This window comes from Erithacus rubecula, assembly GCF_903797595.1.
Source record: "Erithacus rubecula genome assembly, chromosome: 1".
Classification (NCBI taxonomy): Eukaryota; Metazoa; Chordata; class Aves; order Passeriformes; family Muscicapidae; genus Erithacus; species Erithacus rubecula.
This window is the reverse complement of record NC_136658.1, coordinates 88,269,136-88,296,467: the sequence shown is the minus strand read 5'-3', so window position 1 is coordinate 88,296,467 and position 27,332 is coordinate 88,269,136. Positions and strand designations below refer to the sequence as shown.

General features: G+C 37.1%; 1 protein-coding gene across 6 annotated transcripts in view; it reads left to right on the top strand.

Annotated features, from left to right (window-relative positions):
- ARHGEF7 (Rho guanine nucleotide exchange factor 7) overlaps positions 1–27,332 on the top strand; it is a 112,879-nt gene that overhangs the window by 60,250 nt on the left and 25,297 nt on the right. For all 6 annotated transcript variants that reach the window (XM_079323558.1, XM_079323554.1, XM_079323553.1 and 3 more), the window contains 7 exons: positions 4,347–4,441; positions 4,714–4,809; positions 10,743–10,865; positions 20,162–20,300; positions 21,160–21,219; positions 22,365–22,511; positions 24,349–24,435. In XM_079323558.1, the coding sequence (XP_079179684.1) occupies positions 4,347–4,441; positions 4,714–4,809; positions 10,743–10,865; positions 20,162–20,300; positions 21,160–21,219; positions 22,365–22,511; positions 24,349–24,435 (747 nt within the window). The remainder of the gene's footprint in view (positions 1–4,346; positions 4,442–4,713; positions 4,810–10,742; positions 10,866–20,161; positions 20,301–21,159; positions 21,220–22,364; positions 22,512–24,348; positions 24,436–27,332) is intronic.

The following is a 27,332-nucleotide window of genomic DNA, read 5'->3' as shown; positions in this document are numbered from 1 at the left end:
ATACCCCTACTTTTTTTTTTTTTTTTTTTTTTAAACTCACCATTTTTCTTTTTCTGGTTTAGAAAATGAGAGGCTGTGCCCATTGTTTCAGAGAAGTAAGACTGTACTGCTGTGTCTGAAACCTAAATTACACATGTTGACATTAGATTTTCTTGAAATATGTTTTGTGCTTCTGTTGACAATGTATCTATTAAACATTTTCAATTATTATTAGATAGGTATGATTTTTGCATGTTTTACATGTAGATAAGACAAACAGCAAACCCATTCACTGAAGTGAACTTCTGAGTTGAATTTCTGTTCTCTCTTAACACCTAAGCTGCAGACATGGGACTTCCCTGTGCTATATGTTATCAGTCTGTAGTGATAATAAAGTTGAGGAAAAAGAGCTCCAAAAAAACTTCTGGTGCCTGGTAGCTGAAAGGATGTAGCTCAAGTGAAGGAGTAAATGTTGAAATCTATGTTTAGGGCTTTCTTGGCCACCAAGCTTGGGTTTAAAGTACTGGTACTCTGGGTCTATCTACTACTTTGGGGTTGTGGCTGTCCCCACATGGGGATGTGCTGAGACTCTGGTGTCCTCACAGTTATTTATTGCTGTTTACCCTAGGGAAGGTTTTGTGCAGGCAGCACCTGAGGGTACATTTATTAGACTGAGGACAGAATCAAAGGGCAGCTCAGAAAGTGATAGGAGGGGCTTCCTTTCTGGGAGGAGGGATGGGATAAGCTAAGGGAAAAGTACTTAATGTAAAAAGGAGCCTGCTTTCATCTTCCTGTGCTCTTTGCCCCCTTGTAAACATATTCTGTATTTCTGTGGATTCACAGCTCTGTCTGGAGTTTGTGAGACCAATCACATACCTTCTAGTCTCAGCATGCTAATTAGTTGCTCCTTGCACTATGTGTTGCTGAGAGGACAGACATTTGTTATGTATGTACGTTTGGCCTGGCTCAGAAATTCAGGTTAGTAGAGAATGCTGAGGTTTTGTCCTCCATAAAATGGTCCAAGTCTATAGTAGTGTGTAATATGAACCAGACTTGTGATGAAGCATTTTTCATGTAGGAGTAATTTAGTATTCTATTACTGAAGAAGTGGGTGTATTGTTGCAAGTTATTCCCTGAAGACAAAGCAGGCGTTACTCTGAGTTTTATTTTTACTTCAGATCCCTTGAGGGTTTATAACTTTGTATCTAGAATTAAATCAGGTTCTCTCAATTTACAGTTACTTTGATATTAGGTAGCTATTCTAAATGCAGGTGAAGAAATGGGCAATTTTCTCCAAAGTTTTATTTGGGTGACCTTGTTTCTTTTTAAGTGTTTGAGAAGTAGTAGCAAATAAACACTTCTTTTGTGGCCACTCTTTTAAAGTTGGATCAAGTTGTCTATAGAAGTCCATAGAAGCTTTTGAGGACCCTCAAGATATGGTTTACTTGTGCAGTGCTTTACATTGCCCCTCTCAAGGGCCTCTTTTAAGGAGTTCATTGTGCAAATTCTCATGATCTAGGAAAATGAAATACTGATCACAATTTTGCTCAACTATATGATATTTTGGTTAAGTGCCATACTAGTATAATAAAATGTGAATGTGCTACAGGATCAGTGTATCTCTGAATTTCTCCCACCAATTTGGAAGGTGATCACCTTTATGTAGGCAATTTCAAATCCATTTTTGGGTGTTAGTTATAGCCTTGATGAGAAGGCTGAGGTTTTGTGTGGCAGAATTGTTAACTGTGCTTGAGATCTGTGTGCCATGTGATTGAGAGAGCCGGTGCTGTGTGAGCTCAGCTGTGTGTGCCTGCCATTCAGCTCTGTTAGGGCTGCAAAGGCTGTGCAGCTTCAACGCTGCTCTTCTGCTGCTCGCTCGGAGCTGTGCAAATGTTGTGGTGGAGTTGTGGAAACAAGGTCTTGAAGGTCTCATGGGCTCTTGCAGCAGCCAGAATGCTCAGAAAGCAGGAAAGGGAAGAAAGGTGATTATTAGATCATGCGGACGAGATGTGGATATGAGGAATGTAAGGGATTTCTGGTGCCAAAATACTGAGTTGCAGTAATGACTACTTGTCACTTCAAAGCACAGTCCAAGAGTTTAATCCTCATAGCTTCTCAGTGAGGTAGGTAAGTCAAGCTGGAAGAATGCAAGATATCATAGAAATTGTGTTTTAGAGCTATGTAAGCAAGATTATTCTTTAAAAATTATGTTCAAAGTAAAAAAAAAATGTTGTATGCAGTGAAAACTGTACTTGTTAAAAAAGAAAGGGTAATGGATTTAATGTATTCCAGGGACTGTTGAAACTGTATATCTCAAATATTGTGTAACATGTGAACTACTAGAATAAAAAGGTGTGTAAGTGCATCTGGTACTCTGCACAGGTTTTGTAGCATATTTTCATTTACAGTAGCATTAATTTTCCTTTTTCAACTAATTGCCAGGTTACTAATTCTAGTTTTTAAGCTTTCTTGTTATTACCTCCCCCTGCAGTTACTTTTTTTCCTCTAATCCTACCTTCTCCATATGGCAAAAAAATTCCCCAAAGAAAAATCCAAACCAGCACAAGGAAAATAATGAAGTGTGTCCAACACAAAACTAGTTTTATTTCAGGCTTTTCCAACAGCTGTTTATAGCACAGAATGGAAATATCCTTTGAGAAAATGGGATAGTGGTGCAGTCTTTCAAGATGTGTAGCAAATTTGTTGATTTTTATCTTTAAGTGTCTTTTAATAATGTTTGGTTCTTCATCAAGATACTGTGTTTCTGTCCCTGGCTTTTGGTCTACTGTTCCCTACTAATTTTTCCCTGCCAGTGTAATGACTTTGGGCAGGAGATTTTTGTTTGAAAAACCATATTGAAAAAGATTGGTTTTCCACTTAGTTTTGAACCTCATGGAGGTTCAAAGTGTTTTGATATTACCATTTGAACTATTTGCTTTCTTTGTTTTGTATATATAAAAGAGAATATGGGATTAGTTAGTGCTGTGATTGGCAGAGATATTTTATTTCCCTGGTCTAAATAGTAAAAAAACCCCTTAGCTTTTTTAAAATTTGTGTGCCCATATTGTACTTTATGCTGTAATTTCCCAGTTCATAGCCATAACTTTCCCTGTGACATTCTTCTGTCACAGTGTTTAGTAGAGAATGGAGACATTTTAATCTTCAGGATTCAGACTTGCAACAAAAGAATGGACTCAAAAATGGTTTCTCTCTCTCTCCCCAAATGAATAGAAGCATTCAAGGAATAAGCAGAATCAATGACACCAATGAAAGGAACAGTGAATTCTTCATTGACATACTGAACTATTTAAAGTTATTTCATCAGGTTTGCATTTAGGAATGAATGGCTTTTTTTATTTCCTCAGAAGGAGTATTGACTACAACAGTGAATAATGCACTCAATTACAGTCATTCCTATAAATGCTGAAATGAGATATTACTGTAGGCTTGATAAATATGACATGTAACAAAATGAGGTTTGTGGTGTGCCTTATGACCAGTGAATAGCACTAAGTTTTCAAAGTTCAGCTCTGTTCATGAAACTGCATTTAGTTCTGATTCTCTTGCTAAATAACTTTTTGGAGGCAAAAAATAAATTGCTTTCTAAAAGCACAGTAGAATCTGATATGATTATATTGGAGGATATCCTAAAGCAGGCTCTCAAGAAATGGCCCACTAAAATGTTTTCCTGTATATACTTGGGGTTATTCTAGTTGTTTGATTTATATTCAGCCAAAACCTAAGTGTGTGCTACCTGGTTTTGCATCAGTCTATTGTAGTTTTCTTATGGTGGTGTACTCAGAGTGTAAGGTTAGGAAGCACTATTTAAAAATAATGTAATGGTGCTAATTGTATTGGTATGTGAAGTTGGAAATTACTTGATCTTTGTAAATCTGTTAATGTTCAGGTGTTCTAGAACATTATTTAGTGCATCTGAACACTCCACTAGCAACATTAGTTGTAATATGTTGTAACTGAGAAAATGACACTATTTCTCTTGCAGCTTCTATTGTGCTTTACCATCCTATGATGATCTGTTCAGAAGTACATAAGGGAAAAAATTGCCCCTGGCTTTGGAAGAAAGCTCTGTGTAACTCAAATTTTGCAGCAAAATGTGTAGTGATAATCCTGTTAGTTTACCAATTTTTTTGTATGTGGCTAAAGGACAGCTCATCTTGTGTGTAGTGATTTTTTCCCCCCTCTAAATTTCATAGATATATAGTATTCAGTGTTTTCTTGCTGATACTTGCATTTTTTAAGTAGGAACTCTCATTAAGTTTTCTCATGCTAGATAAATCTTAGTATGCTTTAAAACTAGTATTGATGTATCTTTAAAAGTATCACTTAGCAATTGTCATTTATTGTAGGTGCTACAAAATATATTAGAAACAGAAAATGAATATGCTAAGGAGCTACAAACAATGCTTTCAAACTACCTGCGACCATTGCAAGCCAGTGAAAAGTATGTGAGTTTATCCTGTGTTTCAAATTCAACTTGGGATCTCTCATGTATTGGGGGGGGTAAATGTGGTCAAAATGTTGATGTCAGTGTGAATTTACCTCTGTGAACTGTTATCTGAGGAAGGGATTGCTTTTATTCATTTTGCTTGCTGACTGAAACAGTCTGGTCCTTGATCTAAGAACCAGAAAGCATTTTCTTTTAATGCAGTAGCATTAATGCACAATCAATCAATAGCTGCAAACCTAAACATGTTTTATTTGCTTTGGCTCCAGGTTAACCTTGACAAATACTTCATACTTAATGGGAAACCTGGAAGAAATAAGTTCTTTCCAGCAAATGCTTGTACAGTCTTTAGAAGAATGCACCAAGTAAGTACCATGCATACTGGATAGAGGAAATGCTAATATGCAAATATCTTCTGTTACTTTACTTGTTGCATATTTTGTTTGGCATAGATTTTTTTCCCTTTTGCTTCAAGAGTTGTTGAGAGAGCAATGCAGTGATAGATATTTGGAGAATATATTGATTGTACAGATACGTATTGCCCTAGGATGCAATTGCAAAGGTAGAAGTTTTGATATAGTTTAAAAGAAATTTTGAATTTTCCTAATGCAAATGCATACCAGTAGGAAAGTGGCAGTTTTGGGGCCATGAATTTTAAGTATTTCCTTCCAAGTAAGAGAAAGAAAGAAAGATCCTTATGTGCTGGTGGAACAATGAAGAAGGAGGTAAGTGACTTGGATGAAGGACACTGTGTGAGAATGCTTGTACTTGGTATTCTTCTTGCCTGAACAAGACACTGTGTGAGAATGCTTGTACTTGGTATTCTTCTTGCCTGAACAAAAGTGGTCATAAAAGTGTGCAGGGAGAGGTCTGCAGGATAGGCAGAAAGAGCAATCTGAATTAAATAAAGGCCCTCAAATGTTTGTCCTGCACCATACAGGAAGCATAGAGCACAGAAAAGAGCATGAGGACACTAGTCCTCCTTCCTTAATTTAGGCTGAAGTGGTAACTCTGTTTTTCAGATTGTTACCTCAGCACTTGGGTGTGTAATAAAGGTGATCATATTGCCTTTGGATTTTCCTAAGAATTTTCTGAAACTCCACTGAGTGTAATTTACATTCCTAACTGCAGCTGTGTCATTTTCCTTGCCTATATCCTAGTTTTGTCTGACCACATGGTGAGCTAAGGCAATTTACTAATCCAAATTTTCTTGGTTTCTGCCCAGTTAGTAATTTGAATTGCTACTAAGGACTTAACAAGTTTCAGTTTGCTGTGAGAACAAATTAATATCTTGGTTGGAGGAGAAAATACTTCTTTTGGTAACAGTTTTTGATGTCCTCAGTATGTCTTGTTTTGATCTCTCCCTCCTCTCCCCTGAGCTGCTCTGTGTGAAGAAGCAGCCTTGTAATGACAAAGTATAAGCTGCATCTGCACTGGGCAGTAACATATGCCTGGTGCTGTTGCTGATTTATGGACCCCACACGCTCCCACCACCCACCTCTGTCCCTCTCTCCTGCCTCTGGATAGCTTAGACCAGAGAGAGGGAAGGCAGGATGGTGTGCAGTTCAGATGGCAATGTAGCAGTGGAACAGAAACCTTCTAGAAATGGTCTGCCTCATGCTGTGAGAAAGAAGGATAGTCATTCTGACAAGTTTGACTTGATCAGATGATGTCTAAATATCTGGAAGTGTCCATTTTTTGACATACTCACGTTTCCTTTTGTTTCTTGTCACTACTCTTTGCTGTCTCATTTGCTTGTTAACTGTGATTTTGTTTCTTTATATCAGAAGTTAGTCTGTTCCATGAAAAGAATTTAATTTCCCTGTCATCTTTTGAAAGTTTTTTTTTTTTAAGGTGGTCTTGAAATTGAGGAAAAGAGTATATACCTTTAAACAAATATTAATACAAACTTCATTTTAACCTGCAGTGTAGGTTAATGTGATATGATAATGGAGCTTCAAGCTTCATTGATAACTCTGCTTGTCTTAAACTGTTTTAAAGCACCTTTTCCTAATGTCCTTTATTTCTTCTTTCTGCTGAGTGAAATGTTGCTGTATAATAAACTAGGAACATACTGGACACTAGTAGGTGGGCAGAGAAAGTGATGCCCTAGAATTACTGAAGAGTTATTGCAAACATTGTCTTATTTTTATTTCATAAATATGGTCATCAGGCCAAGTTGTATTTTCAGTTGAATTTTCATCATAGCACATTAACTTGTGCATACAGCATCCTCCTGTTTGGAATCTAATCCACTAATCCATGATCCCCATAATGTAGAAGAATGCTTGCTCTGCTTGCTTTTTTTTTTTTCTTTTATTTTTGGCAGAGAGCTCATAGTTCCCGTCATTGAGGTACTTCATATTGCAACATCTGGTGTGTTGTTTGATTTTAACTTGACATATCAGAATGACCAAATTCTGTCATCTTGCCAATTGTAATGCTGCCAGCCTACCTTGCTTGACAAATTCCTTTTCTTGGGCATGAGAGTTAAATGTTTTTCCAATTCCACACCCACCTGGAGACAGTTTGTCATTCGAGTTTTCTCTTTAACAAATCCTGGCATGTACTTCAGTGGCAGAAACTTTCCTATGCTTTCCTCCTTTCTGCCTGCACCACTTAGGCTTATTTAATCCTGTGGTGTTAAACTTTTTGTGTTTGTTTTTCAGAACATATAATGCTGTAGTGGGTTCTTTGTGTGTTTTGGGGCAAATGGTTATTTGGATATGGTTTGGGTTTAGCTGTGTACCATGCTCCCACCCTGCCTACAGCCTTGAATGTCTTCTGCTTCATTGTTGAAGGTTTGTCTTCTTTGTACTTGTCCAAGTTGAGGTTATTTCCACCTTTGTAACTTCTCTTCTTAATTTACCAAACAAAAGCAGTGTGTGGAATAAATAAATAGCATTAATAAATAACTAGTATTGAGTGAGAATCTTCTAGCTGATAGGCTTCAAAGGTGCTTTTTTTTGGCTGATCAGCTTCCAGTGCCGTTGGTTCATGGATGGAAAAGGACTGTAACAGAAAAGGCAGAGAGATGCTGTTGGAATTTTAAGTTGTGAAAGAGCAGATTTCTGACAGTGAAACACAGCAAGAGTGCTCTGGTCTCTTGAAGACAAAAAATGATCCAGTGCTCTAGGTCTCATTCCAGGTCTGTGATCCTGTGCCAAAGATTACTTCTGCAGTAGTTCACACAGCAGAAGAGTCTCTCTGAACAAAGTCAGCTCCATCAGGCGATCTCTGTCCTGATCTAAATGATTTCTATTGGAAGTTCTATGGGTATTTTTGTAGCAGAAGAGTGAACCTGATTTGATTTCCTGCTCCAGAAAAGTTTCTTCCATTCACCTGGAGGTAGAAGCTGTCAGTCCATGGCTATATTCTCAGTAAGGAGGGACACATGACACTCAGGCTGGCTGGTGACACCAGCCTACATGGACTGCTAGATATGATCTCCTCTGTAGCAAATGGAAGTCTTTTTACCTCCTTGCCCTGTAGCAGCCATAGTTGGGGTTTGTCTTCTCTTTCCCTCATGTCCCTGCTCTTGCAGCCACAGTAACTATTGTCTTGTTCTCTAAGTGTTTGGGGATGATCCTGAAGTGAAATGGAATTTTAAAACCCCAAGCAACCAAAACAGAGGGGAGAGGTCAGAGTGTGAGGGAGAGACTATTTAAATCTAATCCAAAACTCATTTGTATTTCAGGTTTGGTTTGGAAGTGCAGATACAAATTAAGTGTGTTAAATCCCAGCATCATCTTTTACTTTTGCTTATCATGAGTATCAACAGAAATAAAGCTATTGATATTAAGGGAATTTGAACTCAGCTGTCAAACATCAGTTACTATGCATGTTTGTTTCAGGATATCTAAGGACACTAAGACAATTAGACAATTAGTGAAAGGTGTGGTAGTAAAGAGGGTGAAAATTAGGCTGGAGGATTGTGAATAAGTTGAGTAGAGCCTCAATTTGTGCAAACAGTAGCTCAGAAAATTGCAAAATGGTCCCTTTTTTCAGTAACCCTGTTAACTGTGGATAACGTTCAATTTCTTCAAAAACTGCACCCTTTGGAGTTCAATTGCACTTACTTTTCATTTCTTTCTTCACATTACCATGCGCTTGGTGCTCATTGTAAGTCTGGCAAAACAGAACTGATAGCTGTTGGATGCAGCTTCAACATGCAGACAATGTTATGTAGTTTAGATGTAGTCACATGGTGATTCCTCTAGCACATGTACAACAGCAGAGGCTTTGTTATGGTTCTTTTACATTTGCAAATAGAATTAAAACATGTATCTGGTTTGTTTTTTTTTAATCTGAAGTTGGTGCAACTTAAATACATGTGTAAATATTTATATACGATTCCTTTTTAATTCAAGTGCCAAATCTTGGAATAATATTGGGATGATAACTTCAGAATAAATTGTAAAATAGCTATGATCTTTATGGAGCATATTAATTACTAGAAGGTTTATATGATGTGGTGATAAGCATTAAATTGTTGGCTTTTTCAGCAGGTAAAGGAGATAGTTTATCTGCTGAAAATGGTAGAGCACTTGCAACTAAAATGCATGGATTAGAAAAGTCAAAGGGAATGATTTACCACCCCTTACAAAATCTTAAATTAAATATCTTAAATTAAATATCTTAATTCAACAAAGAATGTGCAGTATAAAGTGGCAATGCATGTGCAACATGTGAAAGAGAATAATGTCAGTCTTTGATTCTGCTCAAAGAAGAGCAGACTGAGAAGACACAGATGTCTGCTTGGTGCAAGCAGCCATAATTCACCCTCCACCCCCATCACTGCAGTATGAAACAGGAATTTAACCATTTTCAGCAACTGTTTATTGGAGCCTTTTGGTATTTATATGCCTTGTTATATGCCTTGAGTATGTCTTCAGAGTTTGAGACTTTGGCTGCATCTATTACTTGAAGAACGTATTATTAGCTCATGCTAGATTTATGAAAGGGGGCCAGCTGCTAGGCAGGAAATGCTGCTTGGCAAGGCTGTAAGAGTAATATTCCCTCAGTATGCTGGGGAATGCCCTTGGTTTTCCCTTAAACACCTGCAAAAGCAGCCACTATAGACTTCAGAATTTAAACTTTCTAAAAATAAAAGATGCAAGCTTGAAATGTGAGCCCTAGCCTTTGATATAAGGAGTGTTGATTCTGTGACCTGAATGTGTCTGGTGTGATGTGCTAGCTGGGGATTCAGCTGTCATTTTCTGGGTGTCTGTAATGAACACTGCTCTCAAATCAGGGAGTGTGTTTTATCTGACTAGCATTTGGAACACCCCTGCAGTCAATTTTTACTTCATTTTTGGTAGTCTTCCCATGCAAAGGAGACTGAACAGCTTAATAGGAGACAGACTTACGGTTTCGGAATTTGGGGGAGAATTTCTCGGGATGAACTTTGAATTTTGACTGCTATGAGCAAATCTAAGGACTGGGACACGATGACTGTGTTTGAGAATGGGAACATCCCCTGCTTGCAGGAGTGGTTTTTCTGGAAAGCTGAACAGTTTCTTTCCTAGTGAAGTTCACTGGAGCATCTCTTACTTTTTTTCTGAAGGGGATATGCTGAATATTGATGTTTAGGAACTTTATGTATGTGTCTGGGACAACTATAGAAAATACTGACTTAAAATTTATTTCCAGGAAAAAAAAATTCTCTCAGGAAGAAATGTTGGAAGTAATCTTAGAATGAAGCTCTTGGACTGTGCTAACAATATGTGCTGCGAGTACTCAGGGCTCATTTAGCTTTACAGCTGATGTGAAGAGTGAAGCACTGGTTTTAGGAGTAGCTAAAAAGGTTAATAATAATAACAGTAAATCCACTGTCATGTCTTGCAAGGTAGCAACAATTCAGCATATTTATGTTAGGCAATGCAGCCTTTATGAAGCAGAGCAGGTGCACCGAGAAATTGAAATATGTCATCTTGCACATGTTGTACAGTGGTTTAAACAAGTGTCAGGAATAAGTTTGAAATCTAGGACTGATGAAAGCTGGTGGCCCATCTTCTGGTTAGCTTCAGTGTGGGTTATATGATTGGCCACACAGCCTTCTGCTGAAGAGGCTTAGCCCTTCAAGTGGGAGCTGCTCTGTAGAGATGAGTTTTGTCCCTTCTGTTGCCCTTATGTTACTGCACAAATCAAAGCATGGTCCCCTTCCAGACACTGTGAAGAAAATTAACTCTGCCCCAGCCAAACCCAGTACACAATAAAAAATACACTTATTTTCTGGACTTTATTTCTCTGTCTGGTTGGTATTACAGTATTTTCATTTTTATTACTCTGTTTTTAGGTTGCCTGAAGCTCAGCAGAGGGTTGGAGGATGTTTTCTAAATTTGATGCCACAAATGAAAAGCTTATACCTTACTTATTGTGCCAACCACCCATCAGCAGTTAATGTTCTTACAGAACACAGGTATGTTAACTTTGTGGTCTTTTGAATCTGATACAAAAATGGATGTAACATACACTTCAGTTGTAAAGCTGTGACATTTCTTTTGATATGTTTGGTGTAATAGAACTTGTTCGAGGAAAAGAAATTGCACTTTTTAAAAAAAAGACAAAATGCGCCGTAAAACAAAGCTGTTTCATATGATCAGGACAGCTTGTCACTTTTGGCAGTGTATTATCAACTACTTGAGATAATCTTTCTCATTGGAAGAACACATGCTGGACTCTGAATATGTAAATCAAACTTTACTGACTGTTGTCTTTGTTTTAAAAATATTGAGATTAAAACAAGTTTGTGAAATTATGGCAAGACTGATATGACTTAGCCCTGTAAATACCAGTGTATACATAACTTCAAAATGTATTATACCCGTTTGAGTGAAATGAGAGAAGTGTGAGTTTTACAAAATTACTATTCTCTGTAAGAAGTAGGGTGCTTACTTAGCATCATGTAGGTTCTTCAACTTTTGGACAGAGCTTAAATCTGCAAAGATGCCCTGTATCATCTTGGGGGAAAAGTACTGAGGCCAGAATTTGATTAAAATTGTTCACAAGCTTTTGCTATATGGTTGTATTCTAATGACCCTCGTGCTGAAGCAGCTGTTAGTTTGGGGTTAGCTGTAAATTTTAGCTGTTATTTTTGCTTGCTTGTGGTGCAGGACAGAACCAGGACTTCTTGGAGGTTAGCTATAGCACAAATTCTAGCAGGATATATGTTCTTTTTGCTTCACACACCCCTTTCCTTTTTGTCTTGTTCTGTTGGACTAAAGTAAAGATATTCTGTACTCTTAACACTTAGAAAACAAAGGGGATCACAATAGATTTTTTTTTTCCCCTGTAGTCTTCGTTTCTTTAAGGAACTCAAATTTTGTTTTAACAGCAATGTTGTGGCATATTTGTGAGCTTTACTCATAGTGTTGTGAAGACAAAAAACCTTTTAGCTACCGAATACTCTGAACTTTCACTTATGTTATAATAAATTTGACTATATTTCAACCCCAGCTGGAAAAATCAAGCTGCAAATTCACATTACAGTATAGGCAGAAAGAAGGTAAGTTTTTGTCATTAAAATTCAGCAAGACAAAAATGTTTTTAAACCCCTCTGAAATCCCTGCGTGTTTGCTTTCTTTGAAGTGACCCTCTTCTTTGTATCATTTTCTGTATATGGTTTTTAATGCTCTTGGGCTTGGAATTATTTTCTTTGAGTCTTTTTATGCTCTTTCCCAGAAGTCTGAGATGTTACCTATAGATGGAAGATGGCATGTAAGAGTAAAGTGATTATCTACATTTCTTGAGATTTGGGGATATCTGTGATATCTCAGAACTCAGAGAAATGGTGATAGAAATGTGAGGGAGGAAAGCTCTTTGTTCTGCAAATTGAGAAGAGAAGCATGTCTTCTCTTTCATGTATCTTTTTGTGTAAGATGTCCTAAGAAAAATTCAGCATCAGGTCTCTAAAGACAGCTTGACATTAAATCTTGTTGGAGACAATATAAGTGTCATAGAGGAGTTAAGTAATTTGGTTGTGGAAGTTTGTATGAGATAGACAGTTTTCTGTTTTAATGCTATTGTGTTACTAGGCATGGGTCAACAGAATTGCATCCTATTCTTTCTAATTACCCCAGTTTTATTATTCTAATACTTTATATTTGTTGTTTGACATTACTGTAGGTAGCAAGTGGCCTGACTAAATATTCTGCTTGAGACAGCTGTCATGAAGAAATCAGACAGTGGCTTTAAGCAGTTCTGAATCTCCTCTCAGAATGCCAGAAAACTTTTAATTACATTGTTTCAAAGCAAGAGGGAAAGAGAAATAACAGACTGATTGGAGGCATGAAGAAATGTAAAATACTCAGAACTGTCTCTTTGTCTGTTTAGCTGAAATTATTTTAGTGTGTAAAAAATCCCCTATAAATCTTAATTTTAAAATTGCTGTGAAGTTTGAGGATAGCCATGATTGTAGTATTGGTGAAACAATTACGGTGCAGTTTATACTGGGTAAAATACCAAGGTTTAAGGTTTTTAAGAAAAGGCAATATTAATGGGCTGTTTTGTTAGTACAATTTTAGAAGAGGGTCCAAACCCATGTATTTTAATACTAGCAAAAATAGGGTGAAGAAATAAATGTACGTGGAATACTTGGACTTTAATGTCATGTTTGTAGCATCTGTGTTATTCAGTAGCATTTTAGAGAAGGGAATTCTCTGGAGCAGTTTGATTTGGGACATAAATTCTTATTGTATACAGAAGGTTATTTCTTGTCATGAACTCTGTGCAATTCATAAACTGAACACATTTGCAATAACTGTACCTCTGAAAGCCTTTTTATGGAAAAAAACCTAGCAAATATGAAATTCTTCTATCACAAAATTAGTATATTCTTCTTAGTTTATTAGGCTGCTAGTTTTTTTGGGAACAAGATAATTGCTCTAAATGGTAATTTTAAAAAAATTTATGAAATATACTATTTTTATTATATATTTTTTATTGTCACTGGCTAAAAAAAGCTTTAAGGAAATTGGCTGAAGCATTAACCCTAATCTTTCTTCAGAGTGATTGGATCACTTACATTGAAATTGCAAGCAGTTGTCTGGTTTGGTGGAGCATTGCACGTGGGAGTTTTACATGTCATTTTCTGAGCTATCAAGGGTGCTCCTCAAGCAGTGTTGTAAGACCTGTTGAAATGGTGTTGACACCTTGTAAAGGCTCTGTATGTACATATAGGTAAAACATGGTATTAATGTGCTCAGAATTATTGTGCACTTCTAGACAAAAGCTTTCTTTGAATACCATTCTTGTGAAATAGATTCTAAATAGCAGTCCTAGGCATGGGGTTGGAGATTTAAAAGGAGCATTCTATTGTAATGTGGCTGTCTTTTTTTTTCCTTTCTTTTAAATGCCATCCAGTATGAATGCAAATCTGTTTCCACTTTATCTTTTGTCATTTGTTTCTCGATCATATGCAGCAGCAACATGGGGGCTTTTATTGAATTAATACAGAATAAGGGTTTGTGTGTGCATGTATGTCCATGTATGTGCATGTTTATGTAAATACACACTCTGGGCCATAGGGGGTCAGTTATATTACTTAAAGAATAAGTAAATCTTCAAAGCCACAAACATCTTTAATTTCATTAAGTTAAATTATTAATAGTCAGACTATTAAAAGACTGTTCAAGTCACTGGAGACCTAAGTGTGAACATGAAGAAATGGAAATAAAGCCTAATACAGCCCATACATGAGTTCAGATTCCAGAGCTGTGTGTTTCTGAAGGTCTATCTGCCTCTGATAATCAGTGACAACAAAATCTTTCAGTTAAGTTTGGGAACAGATTCTTTTCTTGGTTCCATTTGTGGCTTTAAAAGTTTGATCCAGGTGTTAAAGTTGGTGTACAACATAATTTCTCCATTTTTATATTGTCTTCAAATTTGGTAGGTACCTTTTTGTCTCAGGAATTGTTTTGGAGCTATTGCATACTTTTTTTCCAGAGTTTAAATTCCTTCTGCTTAATGAATCAAGGTTTTTGAAGGATTAGGTAATTTTTCCTCAGATCTGTCATTGTATCTTGTAATTGTGTCTTAAGCTCCTGGCTGGAGCTGAAGAGGTGGAGTTTTCTGGGTATGGTTGGGTGGTACTCTGCCAGAGCTCAGAGTTTTGCATGGTCTATTCTCATTCTAGTGTCATTGTACACCTTCCCTATTTTATTTATTTTACTCTGCAACAGTCCCAGCTTTTTGGTTCCATTGTATCAGGTTTGGTTCCACTATTTACAGTTTTGCTTGAAGGTCCCAGTTCAGGTCTACAGGTAGGTGTTCCAATATATGATGTTATTTTAGGAGTTGATTTTGCTTGCTGGTGAGACCAGTACTGCTTAGAGGGTGTGGAGTTTAGTCAAACTAGAACTTTTCCTGTATGTGCTTCTGATCATAAACATATGCTTGCCTTCCAGTAGGGAGCAGAATGAGCAACCTAAGGCGTGAAAGAGTGAATTTCCTTCAAATTAAAATCCCAGTTGGATACAAAGTACAGAAATGTGTAATTGCAACAGGATAAGGAGTGCCAGGAATGTGAAATGTTACCTAGCTGGGAAAGATCGCAAGCAACAAAGTTCAGTTCAACAAGAAAGAATAGCAAAAAAAAAAAACCCAAAAGAGCAGGCAGAAGCTAGGACTGGGACTTCCTGTGGACTGTGTCCAAAAATGAGAAGAGGAAAGATACTTGAGTAAAGGATTTACTGGAGGTTGGATAACATAATTTTAAGAAGCATATGCAACAGGCCCCACTGATCAGTAGACAAAAAAATTCTTTTGAGGAAATATGGACAGTACAGACCCAATGTAACCAGCATCAGGAGGGGTGGAATGGGGTGTTAAACTTTTTTGCTTTGTTTAAACAACAGTATATTTTAAAATAGACAGAAGAGAAATCTTACCCCAAGATAATTAAATTTGATGAAAAGGCAGTTGAAAATTACTGACACACCCCTGCTTTTTTTATTTTGCAAAGTGGCAAATATCAAGCCAGTTCTCAGCAGTATGGAAGGTATTCACAAATCTTCACTTGTTGAAACATTAATTTTGCTAGATTCTTCTGTTTGCTTAGATAACACTTCCCAAACATATTCTACACTTGCATCACAGACCTAGCAGTCTGGATAAAATTTGTGGAGCTGGAACATCACAATTACTCTGAGTAACTGGAGCATGAATACAGATCAGCTTGAGTCAGAAAACTCTTTGTGCCTTCCCCACTTTGGTGGATTCCCTGAGCCTGCAAGTGTGCAGGCTGATGTCATACGCTGAGCAACAGTCCCTGGGAAAGGAGCTTGCCTGGGAAGTTTAGCCCTAGGAAATGAGAAGCTGCAGCTGAGGGGTTGCTGAGCTGTTCTCAGAATGCGGTGCCTGTGTGCAGTCCTCAGACCCCTCAGCAGCGACAGCTCCTGCTCCATCTATGACAGACAGAGACCTCCTTCAGAAGTGTAAGTTGTGATTTTAAATGTATGCATTTTTAGATCCTGGATCTGCTTTCCTCAAGGTTCAATGGCCTTTTTTTTTTCCTCTTCCTTCTGTTACTTGTAGGCACATCTGAACTTTGTTTTCTTCCCTCTTTCAGTGTGATTAGCAGCTTTTGAGGCAGCTGTACTGAGAAAGATTTGAATATATTATTAGGGCTTAAAGACACTTTTCATGGTGACCTTTAAAATGTCTCAAGCTGTGAACTAACTCTAGTCTGGAGTGGGGAGAACTCTTCAGCTTGAGGTTTCAGACTAAATGAAGCACAGCACTTATGTATGCTTCTCTGCATTTTATTGTGTAAAGTGACGCAAGTAGTGAATTAAAGTCTCATCTGCCTCTTTCTGAAAAGCTACTTGCTTAGGCAGTTGTGACTGAGTTGATGATTTAACTGTTCAAAAGATTTTCCTGTTCAGCTAAATGATAGCTTTTTATTAAAACATACTCTTAGCTGTGGGCTGGAGTTTCATTTAGCATATACTGCCAAGGAGACTGTGGTACTTGCAGGCATCAATTGAAATTATGACATGAAAGAGCCATTGTCTTTGGCAAAGCAGCTGACACAGACTTTTTTTATGTTGCAATTAATTAAAAAACAGTTGTGAGCTGTTGTCATGTTCAAACAGTATTTTAACTTGCTCACAGGTTTTTGAAAGTAAACCCTTTCACATTATGTCCTGTACTGTTATTTACCTTTTTTGACTAGATGAGTGACACTCACTTTGAGCTAAAGTAGCATCCACATTTTGATGGATATTTTATGTCCACAAAGCTGCAGAGGTGCCAGGTGCCATGACCAGAATGCTAAGGTGGTCTGCATGATGGAACTGCTCAGACAAAATTTTAGATATTATTGCATTAAAGGAGCGTGTGCTGGTGTTCAGACTAGAGCTTGAGCAAGCAGGCATGTCAAAACTTGTCAGAGGGAAGTGTAAACTGTATGAAAGAAAACATTGTCCTCCTGGGAATGTTGGGAGGAAAACTACATCATTCAGTTTTAATTGCACCTATTAACACTGCTCCCTGTTAAAGGCTTCCTGATGATGCCATTGCTAAGCCTGTTTTTCAGGGTTTCAAGTGGGCTGAGGTTTAAACTTGGTCTATAGATTTCTGTATTGTGATAAAGTAAAAAAAGTGATGATCAGCACTAAGTGTCACTAGAGCAGAGAATGGCATAAGCGCAGAGTATGTTTATTTAAAGGGATTGCAGAGTAGAGAGTGAAAACAAGATAATACCAGGTTTCCAAGAAGTCAATTTTAATTCAAGCTGTAGTGAATTTTCCCATTTCTTCACACACCTCTTGCGTAATGCTGATGTTGGAGAAATGGAACAATGATAATGAAAATTAGAAATGTGAATATGGGTGAAATGGTAACCAGTTTCTCCTACACTAAAAGCATTAAAATTAAAAAAATGGGGATGGGGAAGTGCAAACATTGTCTGGGTGGATAGCTTGACAAATACTATTTGTATAATGTATTTGTATGCACCCAACAGTATGGAGATGGCTGAAGTAATTGGAATATGGATTTTTGGCCCTTAGCAGTTTAAGGGCAAAAATAAGGACAGTTCAGAACAATGTTAAATTGAGTGGCCTGTGGTATTTGAGATTGGCACATCCTGTGGAAAATGCAGCTACATAGGGATGAAAGAGAATCTGTGTAATACACTTATGGATTGTGCTGCCTGAAATGGAGGAGAGTAGTAGATACTGTAAAAGGGCAGAGTTGGTAGAATGAGGCAGCAGGGGCTGTGTCTGACTGAAGCAAACAAAATGGAAAGAATGAGTTTGAACAGCTACTTCCTCTTGGTTCTTGTAGGAAATGTCTTTAACACTAATAAGATGAAGTATGATGAAGTATCAAGTACTGTGTGTAACCTGCTAATTTATGATGCTGAAATGGATGGAAGTGATTACAGGTGCAACAAATGGATAAAACAAAAAAAGCAAGGACTTGCCATGTGATCAGTGCCATATGCATAGGGAATTGAAATTTAAAACCATTTACTTCCTTCCACAGACGGGAGTGAACTTCGGTAAAGCTTTCTGTGTAAACTGGGTGTCATACCTTTATTACTTACTGGAAACAGTTTCTTTCCTTTTAACTGAGTCAGGAGGAGAGGAGGTGCCCTCATACTATAGCCATGCATCCTGATGTTTCCGTGAATTACCTGAATACTTGTTTGTCCTCAAAGTAGCTGATAACACCATAAACACTGATAAACCCAAGTTTGCAGTTACAAGTCAGAATCTTTAATCTTGTTCAGGGTGCCACTGCAGTCAGCTTTCAAGTTCTGAAGTGGTGTGATTTTTTTGCTAAACAAGGGCTGGCTGTGATTAAGCAAGTGTTAGGCAAAGTAGGTCTTCAGCCTCTAAGTGTTCAGAACCGGTCAGCTTTACTTAATATTAAATTTAAGCTCAAAAAGTCCTCGGATTCGACTGTTGTAGTATTGTAACTCTTCATGCAAGATATTGTAGCAAGTTTTTCAAGGTGTTTTAGTTTTAACTAAAACCTGTTTGTGTCACAAGCTGATTTAGAAAGCCTAGAGTTGATGATACATCCTGCTTAAGAGCAATGCAAGGTCTTTCCCAAGTGTGCCCAGCCCTTTTCTTTGCATCTTTAAAATGCACAGCAGATGTTGAGAAATCCTCTCACCCTCTTTCTCCACTCTGTAGTTAAATGCAGCTGAAATGACACAAATACATACACTGAGGGGAGCCTGGGCCTCCTTAGTATGGGGACAGAAAGCTCTTGAAAGAGGTGATGTAAAATGCTGGACCTGACAATTCAGAAACTGTGCTGGATATGCATAAGCAAGCTAGCGTAAGTTAATTCCAATTAACTAATCTGAAGACAAACTCGGAGTAAACTGTATGGAAAAGTACCTTCTTTTGTGTGAAGTAGGGGAAACTGGTATCTGGGAGGTGAATGATCCAGGTGGGATGGTGGGTAGAACATATTGATATGGGAAAGTGATAGTTCATAGAACTGTAAAATCATTTAGGTTGAAAAAGACTTTTAAGGTAGAATCCAACTGTTAACCCAGCACTGCTAAATCCACCACTAAACACCATATTTGTGTTCTTGTTCAGTTCTCTTAAACTATTTGGACAAATGGCATTAATAAGCAGTGTCTCTTGCTCTGAAATGGGAAGGTGTGTGTGTGTGTGTTTTGAACGCAGTAAGATGCTACATTTTTAATAAATTACTTTCTGTATTTCTTTTATTTAGAATTTTGCTTTTAGAATTCTGTGTTCTTTGGCAACTTGTATTTTATGAAGCCTGGTAATCAGCCCAGATGCTGCCATGTCTTCCATTCCAAATGGAGAGAGCTCATTTTGTTCTTGGTGATTTAAACTCTTGAAAACTCCTCCACCATAGTCTTCTAAAATCTCTGCATTATAAGCAGAAGATGTAGCTGTTTTGTTTCCTTGATAGCAAAGGGAGCTGAAATACTCAGATTTGGTGTTTTAACTGAGGTGCTATAAAAGTTTAAGGGCTGGGCCAGTTCTGAATTACTCAAATACCAAAAAATATCTGGAGAGGGGAAGTAGCAATTCATGATATATGGAAATGGATTTCTTAGTGGCTTTGCTGTGAGAAGTGTGTTGTATAAGTCCACACTTAAGGAAACCCTAGCTCATTAGAGAATAGACTGCATGGTGATTATTTCTACCATTTGTATGGATGTTGGTCTTTTTTTTGCATTAACACCTTGGATGTGAGGTGAGGTCATTAAACATGTAAGTGTGGGAGAGAAAAATCTTCTGAAATGTTCTCTCTTCTCCTTAGTTTCTGACAACATAAAAATACCTATTTTTACATTTTATATAAAACATTTGACTGCTGTTTGTGTATTACTTATGTAAACCACCTCTAAGGTCATATGTAATTTTACTAGAATAAAGAGCTGAGTAATAAAATACAGCTTTATTCTGTAACTGTTGCTTGAATGGTGCAACATTTAGGAACTGTCTTTGAGCTCTGGTTGTCCAGAACAGTGGGTATGATCATATGTAGTTTTTTCCCTAGTTGGACCCCAAGTCTGCACATGGCTATGTTCCTGTATTTTATTCAATGCACAAACTGGTCACAGCTCTTAAGTTGTACTTGAATTAATTTTTATTTGTCCTCCTGTTATATTAGCATACTTCATCACAGGTGAAAGACTGAATCATGAATCCAATGTAATTTATTTGTTTTGATAATTTAATCATAATTTTCTTAAATATCTTGTGTACACAGTGAGGAACTAGGAGAATTCATGGAGATGAAAGGTGCAAACAGTCCTGGGATCCTTGTACTGACCACGGGCCTCAGCAAACCTTTTATGCGTCTGGATAAATACCCCACGTTACTCAAAGAACTTGAAAGGCACATGGAGGTATATCTTATCAGCATTTATGTTCCAGCTTAATGATGATTTGACAACAATTATTTTAAAGGTACATGTCAAACATGATGGGACCCAAAATTGCATTTGTTTGCTCTTCTGTCAGCCTTCTAAACTACAGGCTGCAGTGCTTTATGTAAAAGTCGGTGTAGTAAAAGCTAAACATTTAAAATAAAACTATTCAGAGAAGTTAATCTTCATTCCTACAATAGTCTTACCTGAGTCTCTATTTGACTTGACATTGAATGTGTCTACTGCACACTATTTGAGGCCATTTTATCTTGTGGAGGGAGTGGTGCTTTTCACTTCAGCATGCCAAACACATTGGCAAAAGAGTCCCTCTGACTTCTAGTGAACACTGTCCAAAAGTGATCTTCACAGGATGAGGTGGTGTTTGAGGACCTACTCTTTTCCCCTTTGCATTTAATAGGTTAGATATTTGGAGGGGGGAAAAAAAAGAGAAATAGAAATTGTGAGGGTCTTGTCACACAGATTAGTTTGTCAGCCAGTGACAGCAGAACATGCTAGTTAGCCTGTAGGGAATCACCTTTGTGACAAAACTCTGTAAATACTTTCCTCTTGGGATTTCAAAATTTCTTACCCACTAGGTCTTTTAAGACTTCTTTGGCTCTATTTTAAGTATAACTAGGATTGTGCTAAGTAGATGCAGTTTTACTACGAGGCAGACCCACCAGTCTTTAATATAAGAAGGCTATGAAGAGACCAAATCAGTCTACAACTTCAATTTTGCAGAATTGTTTATTTGTTTTTAGTTAAGCCTGTAACGCTTTCTAAAATTAATTTTACTAGAACTGAACTTATATATATATGTTTTTTCCATTGTTTTTAGGATTATCATCCGGATCGTCCAGATATTCAGAAATCCATGACTGCCTTCAAAAATCTTTCTGTAAGAGTGATAAAAGAATAGATTATATATTTTAAGTAGAATGTTTTCTAATTACATCTCCCTCTATTGCTTAAAAAAAGGAAGCTTTTTCATAAATTTTTTAAAGCCTGGATATCAATGCTGTATGTGGGCAGAGGTGAAGATGGTAATTTGCTGGGGAGTTGTAGTAAGTAGATTATTAGTGTAAGAGTTATGCAAAGATTCTGTACCTTTGTCTGCCCCCTCATCATACTTCATCTCCCTTTCTACTAGTGCTTGCATGACTAGTGTCCTGAAGAAGGGCTTCTTTACAAATGAGTACATGTTCTGATTTTTATTCTATGTGCATTCCATCTCAGTGAATGATGTTGGATTTGAGAGAGGCTGAAGAGGAAAGTGCTAGTGAAGATGCAAAACTTGTAGTTATAATTGGAACAGGAGGCCTAAATTGAACAGATAAGCTGTCTGCTGCTGTCTTTACAAAAGAATATGAAAACCTATGCTTCAACTGCAACAAGCAATGTTTAATGTAGTCTCAAGAAACATGTGCTGTGCTTTCTGTTAGGATTGTGTGCCGAAGATAACCTGGCATTTTTTACTTTTCCAATCAGAAATTGTGTTATCAATGTTCAGAGGAGGTTTGTGGATTACATCCTGTTGGGTGCAATACAAACAAGAGGAAACAATTCTGTTGAGAAAAATTCAAATGAATAGAAGTAGAGCAGGTTGGAGTTACTTAATAAAAGTAGAAACACAAGGTTATAAATGCTCATGGTTTGCACACGTTTTACTGAAAGAAGGTGCTTTGTTGTATAGATGTGTATTTCTGACAGCTATGTTACACTTTGCTGCTGAGCATGTCCATTTTTGGATAGTCATACCAAAATTTGAAGTATAAAGGAAAGAGAAAATTGAGTAACAGAGCTATGACTGAATTTGGAATGGTAATTGAAGTCAATGTATTAAAAAGCCATAATATTTAATTTCATAAAACTAGTTTATAAAAAATAGTGGTAATAGTCATCTAAATGTAAATGCTTCAGGTAAGGTGCTGTCTCCTTGTACAGCAACAGTAAATACAACTGTTAGTGGGTGGTATTTCTACCCTTAACCCATTCCAAATTGGTAGAGTTTATAGAAATGATGTTTTTCCCTCTGTTTGTCAGGCACAATGTCAAGAAGTACGGAAACGGAAAGAGCTTGAGCTGCAAATACTGACAGAAGCTATTCGTTGTTGGGAGGGAGAGGATATCAAAACACTTGGCAATGTGATTTACATGTCCCAAGTCATGATTCAGTGTGCTGGAAGTGAGGTAATGTCCCTCTCATCTTTACTGTCACTTCCAATTTTGAATAAAAATACATTATAATCATTATACAACAGAAATAGAGTGCTTAAGAGATGGTAGTCTAAGCTTAGTATTTCTCTGTTGATTTAAGGCATTTTTTACAAAACCTGAAATAAAAATCCTTGAAGATGGATGTCTCATCTGTAAAATTTACTGAAAAGTGACTGAATACAGCAGTTATAAAAATTGTAAGATGATTTTTGCAGGGCTTTTTTTCAAAGTGCATAATTAAACAAGATTTTCCATATGTTGTTACAGGATCATTGTGCATAGCAGTTATTATGGTGTGTTTTAAACAGCAAAAGGTTTAAACTTCCATGTTGTAAGCTGTTCAGAGACACTCTTTTATTTGGCTGTTATGGGCACGTAGTTCAAGTAGTAAATTTTGAAATACAAGCTTGAGTACCAAATGCTCTTTGAGAAATAGAATAAGATGATACATTAGAAAGTTAAAAGTGACAAACTGGGTTGATTTTTTAAATTTTTTTTTCTTACCAAAGAAGCAAAAAAAACGTAAAGAAAAACTTGTCCTGCCAGAAATGATGTTAAAATAATCTTAAAAGCAAGCACAAACAAAGGCAACATTATACAGGTTACTGACATGTTTTTATTGCTTGTTGTTCTCCTGAAAAATCAATGAGGCTTTGAACCTGATGAGGGTTTTTGAATTACAACCTCATTCAGTCCATTTTGTCCCTTAGAACAACAAGTTCCATAAATATGAAAAAAAAAGAAAAATGCTTATGCAACTGAATATTTGAAAGTTAGTCACTTGATATTTTTCCTCTCATATATTTTGTTAGGTGTTCAAGTAAATAATAAGATTCAGTAGAACTGATATTGCATCTTCTGTAGTCACGTCTTTTTTTTTTGAAGCCAGCGAAACAAATCACCATCCCCCACTCTCATCATGATGTAAAAAGTCAGGTATAATGGACTTCTAGAAGTTTCAGTTTAGCATTATAGCTTTTTGGTGAGATACAGGACAGCTTCATTTGTGCAACAGCAGCTGGGTTTGGTTTTGCCTTTCTATAAATGATGCAGATATTTGCAAATGTTCACTTAAAAACATTAAAGCTTGCTAAGGACTTGCAATTTTGCCAAGATGCTTGAAATTAGACTTTGTCAGTTGATACACTTATTCTGCAATTAAAATACTAGACTTTAATGTTTTTCCCTTTTGTTGACTATAGCAGTAGATTCAAAGTAAACTCATTCCTCCTTCCATAAAAATACCCCAAAACAAAACCACAGTGAATAAACTCATACACAGAACCAGAAATTTAAAAGTAATGAGTGCTTTTGTTGTGGCTATAGTAATTATTCCTTTGCTTTTTCTGCTGCTGGGCATAATCCAGTGTTTAAAAATCTGATCTCCAATTTGAGAGACCACTGTCTTGATACAACTGTAACAGTATCCATCTAAATGATAGGAAGAAATAAATCCAGTATGTAATTTTGGTTTTACTGAAATTGGCCAAACAGTTGTTATCATATTAAACAAGTATTTTATCCAGACTCTAAAAATTCCTGTTTTAAAATACAAGGCTATACTCTCCTGGAAAAAGTATAGGCATGTGTTAGTAGCACTTCTTAAATGGAAAAGAAGTAATTCTGTCTTCTTTTTCCTTTTTTTCCTTTTTAAAATTTTTTCTGAATACAATGGAGAGATAGTTTTGCATTGAGCAAATATTTGTGGAGTAATCATCCAGTTGTAATGCTGATAGCTTTTAGTAATAGAAAAATGGGACAGTGGACTTGTGATGGTGTATTTACTTTTTCATTTTCTTCTTTTAACAAGGAAAAGAATGAAAGGTATCTTCTTCTCTTCCCTAACATTTTGCTTATGTTGTCTGCCAGCCCAAGAATGAGTGGGTTTATCTATCAGGTAAAGTAATATATTTACATATGTGTAAAAATGTGTTGGGGGTTGTATTCTTTCCAAATGATATTTCATAGGAAACTTGGAAGGGTTATTAAACTTCTGCATTTATAAAGATAACAGTTATTATCTGCAATAAGAAGTGGTCATCTGTCTACAAAATTCTGTCCTAGAAGCCCAGGGTTAGATTTTCTTTGTAGTGATAAAGGAGAGTTGTCTCACCAAGGAAACAATGTTTTTTTGACCTTGTTAGTAGTTAGCTGATGAGAGGAAATATTGGTAGCTTTTTAGATCTTTGTGGGAAACCAGTGTTGCAGCATAGGTTTGTTAGTGCTCTTCAACTGCTGCTTGAGATAACAAAATTGCACAGCCCCCTCAAGCTTCTGTTAGTGTGAATCAGGCTGTTACCTTCAGTTTGTTTAGATGCATCCACATTAGTGATTTATCTTGGAATCAGTGGCACATTTTAAAAATTCATCTTTTAGTTTTTTTCCTTTTAATGAGCACTGAGTCACAGAGTAGGAGTTGTTTTGGGGCTGACAAACTAGATTCCCTCTGGATGAAGTGGAAAGCATGCTCCAAATTTATGCTTGATATTCTCTAACTATGGGAAAAGATCAAGTACGTGGACTGACATTCAGTCCCTGTCCCCAGCCTTGGACTCCCCAGTGTAACACCACCTGAAATGCATGCAGTGTGACCCTAGGGACCTTAGCACCAGGTGATTCACTTTTCAAATTCTCTGCTCACAGCCTGGAGGCACAGTTTTTGAGCTCTCTCCCAAGTTTCCTGGCTGGGTACTTGTGCCTGTTGCCCCGCAGGCCTGTTCCAGAGGTGGAACAACTGCTGTAGTGCAGCAGTGGCATTTTCTTGGCAATTAAATTCCAAAATTTGTGTTTGGATTCATACTTTACCTGCCATGATTGTAGATGGATTTCTCTGAAATGCTGCTGCATTAGGTGGTTCAAGTGGACAGTCAAGTTTAAATTTGTGCCACTTCTAATTATCCCACTGTTGATGAAAAATATACTAGAAAAGGGAAGTTAGGTTTGTGTTCCAGGTGGCAGAGTCAGAATTTCTGGTGATGGTAGATTCTTCTCTACTTATTACAAAGGCAGCCGACTGGAAATTTAGTATCTTAACAAGTAATATGAAATTAAACAGTCTATCAAGCCTTATTTCTCCTCTCCTATCACTTGCATTTCTTCTTCCCGCCCACTTTATCTCCTAGGTGCACAGCATTGTTCAATAAATAAATAAGCAATTTTCTGTGATTTGTCTTCAGCTCCTACTGAGAATGGCCACAGCCCTCTCTTAGTGTTCGCTATCCAGCCATCTCTTGAAAGCAAAACTATTCATTTCCTCATAGTCTCATGTGTGATAGTCCCATCATTGAGAATGTCTCAGATTTTAATGACTACCTGTTCACAGCAAGGTGAAATTACTTCATCACTGTTTGTGTCTGAGACAGTTGCTCAGAGCCCATGTCTAGAGTGCATACCATGGGCCTGCTAGATATTTTTTCCAAGGTTCACATCTCAGAACTGGGATGGATGTGGGCAGATGATGATACAGTTCCCTCAGTCATTCTCAGGGAAACTATGCCACTGCAGGCATCATCCAACATAACACCTTCCCTGCATTCCTGAATAGCCCAGTTGTTGTCAGGCTTCAGATTTTCTGGTTGATAATGCTGATAATCTACCACATGAGCTAATGGGGATGAACTTCTAGCAGTGGTAAGCTGAAGTCACAAGGAGCAAGGACCATACTTCTTAGGAGGGCTACACAATTGTTTTTTAAAAGAAGGGAAATATAAATGATCCATAAGTTCAGTTCTCTGTATTGCTGACTTTGCACTTTTTCTTGCCGTGTTCAGGTGATCTGTCACCAGTCTACCCCTGTATTGCCACCCCACCTGTGCCAGCAGTTCTTGCACACTGCTCTTGTGGTTGTATGCTGTGTTATTCATGAGCCAGCAAACATGGGAAAAAGGGAAAAGACCAAATTTTATGTGCTTTGTGTAGTGTGCATGACCACCAAGTTTCCTTCAGTGGGGAAGCTGCCACTAGAGAACTCCTCCTTTCTCTTTGGTATCTTGGTTCATGAGCATGCTCTGTGCCTACAGAATACCAAGTGATATTTTGTTTCCAGGCTTCTAAGAAACCTTTGTCCATTCTGATGTCTTTAGGAAAGAGGAAAACATAAAGTTGGTTTTTATTCTTTTTGCTCTGATGGAGCCAAAATTCCACAGTACATAGTATTTGTGCTTTTGCCAGTATTTGCTGAATAGTGTTTCTGTGCAGGAGAATGCAGGATCTGTCTTAACTTTTATTGAAGTTTCATTTTCGGTAAAGCCTTTCATCCCAAAAATGCTCAATTTTATTTATTCTTCTATGTTTCTAAAGGGCCAAAAAGTTATCCTAAACTGGCTTTTATTTTTTTATTTTTTTTACTGCTTGACTGTGTTTAAAACGGAACCTTCTGCAAAATTAGTATGTTCTTCTGAAGAAAATTTACAAATTTGAAGGTGTTCACTGTTTCCACCCCCTTGCCCAAAGTATTTCCATGAGGGAATTTAGTAGTGGTGTTAGTAGAGAAATAAATCTTCAGTAAATAATTAATGCATTTATTTAGTGAAAATACTGCTTTATAAATGTACTTGTTCTACAGACCTTATTCTGGGAGCTGATCAAACAGTTTGCAAACAGATGTGCTTAAAGAAGAGTCAGTATTGCTGCCAGTCATGTAATATGGATGATCCTGAAGGTCTCAATTTCAAGAACCTGAGACTGAGGAATGATCACTATTGTATTTGTATAGATTTTGTAGCCTGAATAGGTATCAGATAGACTTACTGGCATCACAGATGTCATTTGTATAAGTTGAACATATGAAAAACT